We start from the raw sequence: 3,226 nt of genomic DNA, 5'->3' as shown, positions 1-3,226 counted from the left end.
TTCATTCTAGCATTCGGCAGCCATTTACTGATGCCCAAGAAGTGCTGGTGAGTTCTGATCCTTACCACCGGGGATTCCTTTAACACTTTTTTCTCGAGATTCCAATTTTTTGAAATAACTTACTCAATAAATAAGCTGCATTTAATATTTCCTAAAGACGACAAGTTCATTTGGACCATTTCTGAAGTTAATTTTTCAACACAGAATTGTTAAAATCTCAGCTCAATTAAAGGGCAATGTGATGTTTTGGAGTTTCCATATGCCCTAAAATTTAGTGATAGTGAAAACAGTCTAAGGCCTAACACTATTACCTTTGTGGCTTATAAGATGCTGGAATGTTACACTATGAGTGATTCATCTAGACTGTGTTTTTTATATTAAAAAAAATCATGTTTTAAAGAAAAAATGCCTAGCATCCCAAATTACATTTGATCCTTACTTTTGTCATTACGCCTTTTTAGTATGTTTCTGAATTTTCTACCTTGAAATATTTGAAATGGAACATTAAAGTATAGAACAAAATGCTAGAAAAAAAACCTCAACCAATATATATTTATAATTAGAAAAAAATGCTCATCGTTATAAGTATTGATTTCTGTTTTAAAGAATTCCTTTATCCATGGTGGATTCATGCCATGATCTGTGTTTCTCATTTCATAGGGTGGTTAATTACATGGTCCATGATTTCCAATCATTCATGCTAACCCAACCTGATCACTGTTAAGTACATTTTAAATTCTTTAAATTTAGAATATATAGAATCTTACCAAATGATATTTTCTGAATATGTGAAAAAGTTCTTAAGAAAGTTTCTACTATTTGTTTTGTGTAAAGAGGGACCTTTCTCTGCTTATCCCTGCTGTCAGTGAGGAGCCTCAGAAAATCGGGTATTTGTTTCTCTTGATAGAAAATTGGCGGGGGGGGGGCGGCGGAGGGTTAACCTGGGGAACCGGTAGGAATAGGTAAGCCTTTCCCCTGAGCTTTCTTTACTCTTTTTTGCCTTTTTTGTTACCATTTACTGAAGAACTCACAAAGTGAAGTGGCAGATCTGACCTAGGGCCTTGGATTTCTTACCTGATGTCAAAGTCATTAGACTCACCACACAACTAAATTAAGAAATCTAAAAAAAGATCACGTTCACCACTTTCTTTGGCATTATTAGAGGCAAAATGAGAGCCTTTCTGTCCTTGGTCAGTGTTGTCAAAAGCACATAAGGAGAAACCCAAATCACCACCAGCACGTTGACCAACGTTGGCGAGAGTTTCATTTGACTGGCTGAGCTAATACTGCTTGACTTCCCCTATGGCTTGTGCAGTGCCATATTCTTTATGAACTCTTGAAGAGACTTTATGTATTCATCTTTTGACACTTCAGGATCAAGTGTCTTGTCAATCACGCCCTCAAGAAGTTGGCAGCCAGACCCTGGAAAGAAAGTATCAGAAATTGGGTTTATTACCAGCGGTATGAACCCCTTTTTAGGTATACTTGTGATATTTGTCATTGTCTTATATCCCAATAAAGACATAGACTCAGAAAAATTATGCGCATGGTCGAGAGTTCTGAATTCTGAGGAAGACTCCTTCCTCCCAAGAGAGTAAACATAAGATATGAGATGCCCTTTAAGCCTGGCCTGTCCTGCCACTCCTTTAACCAGTTCAGGGATGCCAAACACCATGCAAACTTGGTTAACAAAGACACTTATGAAAAAAGTGCTCTGCTTTGGTACAACGTGTTAAACATTATTTGATCTTTCATTATTCAATGTCATGCGATCGTTCACTAAAATCATTCAGAGCATCGATTAGGATCCAAGTAGAGTACATACCTGGCTCCAAGATATTGTCTATTAGCTCTGTTGATTCTTCCTATTGTCTGCACAGCAAAGAATGTAAATCAGAAGTTATTTTTTGTAATGTGGTCTCATGTGGCCGCCCCTATACCCTAAGGGAAAGAGCTCTGGATTTGAATTCAGAAGAGGTGAGTTTCACCGTTGGCTCTGCCATTTTCTATCTCATTGGTGACTTTGAGCATATTGCTATTTTACCCATCTACACGCACTTTGGGAACAAATGAGGAAGAGTATGCAAAAGAGCTCTGCAAATTATTAAAAGCACACTTTGTATGTGAAGTCTTGTTGATGATCAGTTTCTGCTGCCAGGGCTTTTTCCTTCTCTTAATCTTCATTGCTGGAAGGAGACCCCCAGAAAATGTGAGATCTTCTCCCCAATCAGCTTTGACAAAGTAGGGACTCAGAGCTAAAGGACATGTAAAAAGGGTCCAGATCAACTCCAGGAATATGGGTCAAGTGGGGCCCACTTGGTGTTGGATCCTGGGCCACACACTGCAGCCTGAGGCTTTTCTCCTGAGAAATTTCACATTTCCTTCTGTATTTAAGGATGCTTCATGAGTGCCTCTTTGAGGAAACCCACCTGAATGCAAAAGCCATGCTACCATCAGATCATATCCTGCCCTGCTCTACTGAAATATGTAATTCTAATCATCAATCCAAGATATATGCTGGGTTTCGTGGTATCTGTGATCATGGTGAAACACCCCAAATGACAACAAGACAAACTACATGTAGCTTCAATACAGAGGTAAAGCCCACTTCTCTGATTTTTTAGAAATGGTGATCCTTAGGTCTATTTTACCCTGACCATTTGTACCCGAGCTCACCTGTCCGGGAGCTTGAGCATCAGCAGGTCTTCCACAGAGGCCCAGGCAACAAGTCTTTGCTCAAAGCCTGCCCTCCCTCCAGAGTACTCACCTGCATACCAATAAGGGGAAAGGGCAACCAGCATGAGAACTATCACCAGCTTCATGATTGAGGTGGCTGTTGTTGGTTATTCTTCAGATATGGCAGATATCAAGGAACTCACTGTGTGTGTGAGCACGAAGAGCTTCTCTATTTATTCTCACAGTATCCACCTTAATCCCTCTCAGAAATGAGAGAACTGGCCACAGAATAAACCTGGCATTAGACCAGATAATGACAATGAGAACCAAGACAGCATGTGCTGTATTTGCAGAAAACCAACGGGACAAAAATTTTAGGACCCAAAGGCAATTATGGAACCCCAATAATGACATGTAACTCTACGTACTATTGTCATGATTGTTGATTGTATGGTTATTGTTTTTATGGTCTGCTCCTCTGCTCCTTCTCCTCCTTTTTCTCTTTCTCCTCCTTCTTCTGTAACATATGAACAGCTTCATAACCACAGGT

General features: G+C 39.6%; 1 protein-coding gene across 1 annotated transcript; it reads right to left on the bottom strand.

The window, feature by feature from the left end:
* Positions 1–875: 875 nt before the first annotated feature.
* Positions 876–2,822, bottom strand: LOC100674945 (mammaglobin-A). The gene is given in 4 exon segments (XM_023559766.2): positions 876–941; positions 1,251–1,327; positions 1,330–1,422; positions 2,768–2,822. Coding segments are annotated over 4 exon segments (291 nt in total).
* Between the last annotated feature and the right edge of the window lie 404 nt (positions 2,823–3,226).

Source organism: Loxodonta africana, chromosome 7 (genome assembly GCF_030014295.1).
Source record: "Loxodonta africana isolate mLoxAfr1 chromosome 7, mLoxAfr1.hap2, whole genome shotgun sequence".
Classification (NCBI taxonomy): Eukaryota; Metazoa; Chordata; class Mammalia; order Proboscidea; family Elephantidae; genus Loxodonta; species Loxodonta africana.
Note: the sequence above shows the minus strand (reverse complement) of the source record. Positions and strands in the feature narration are given on the sequence as shown.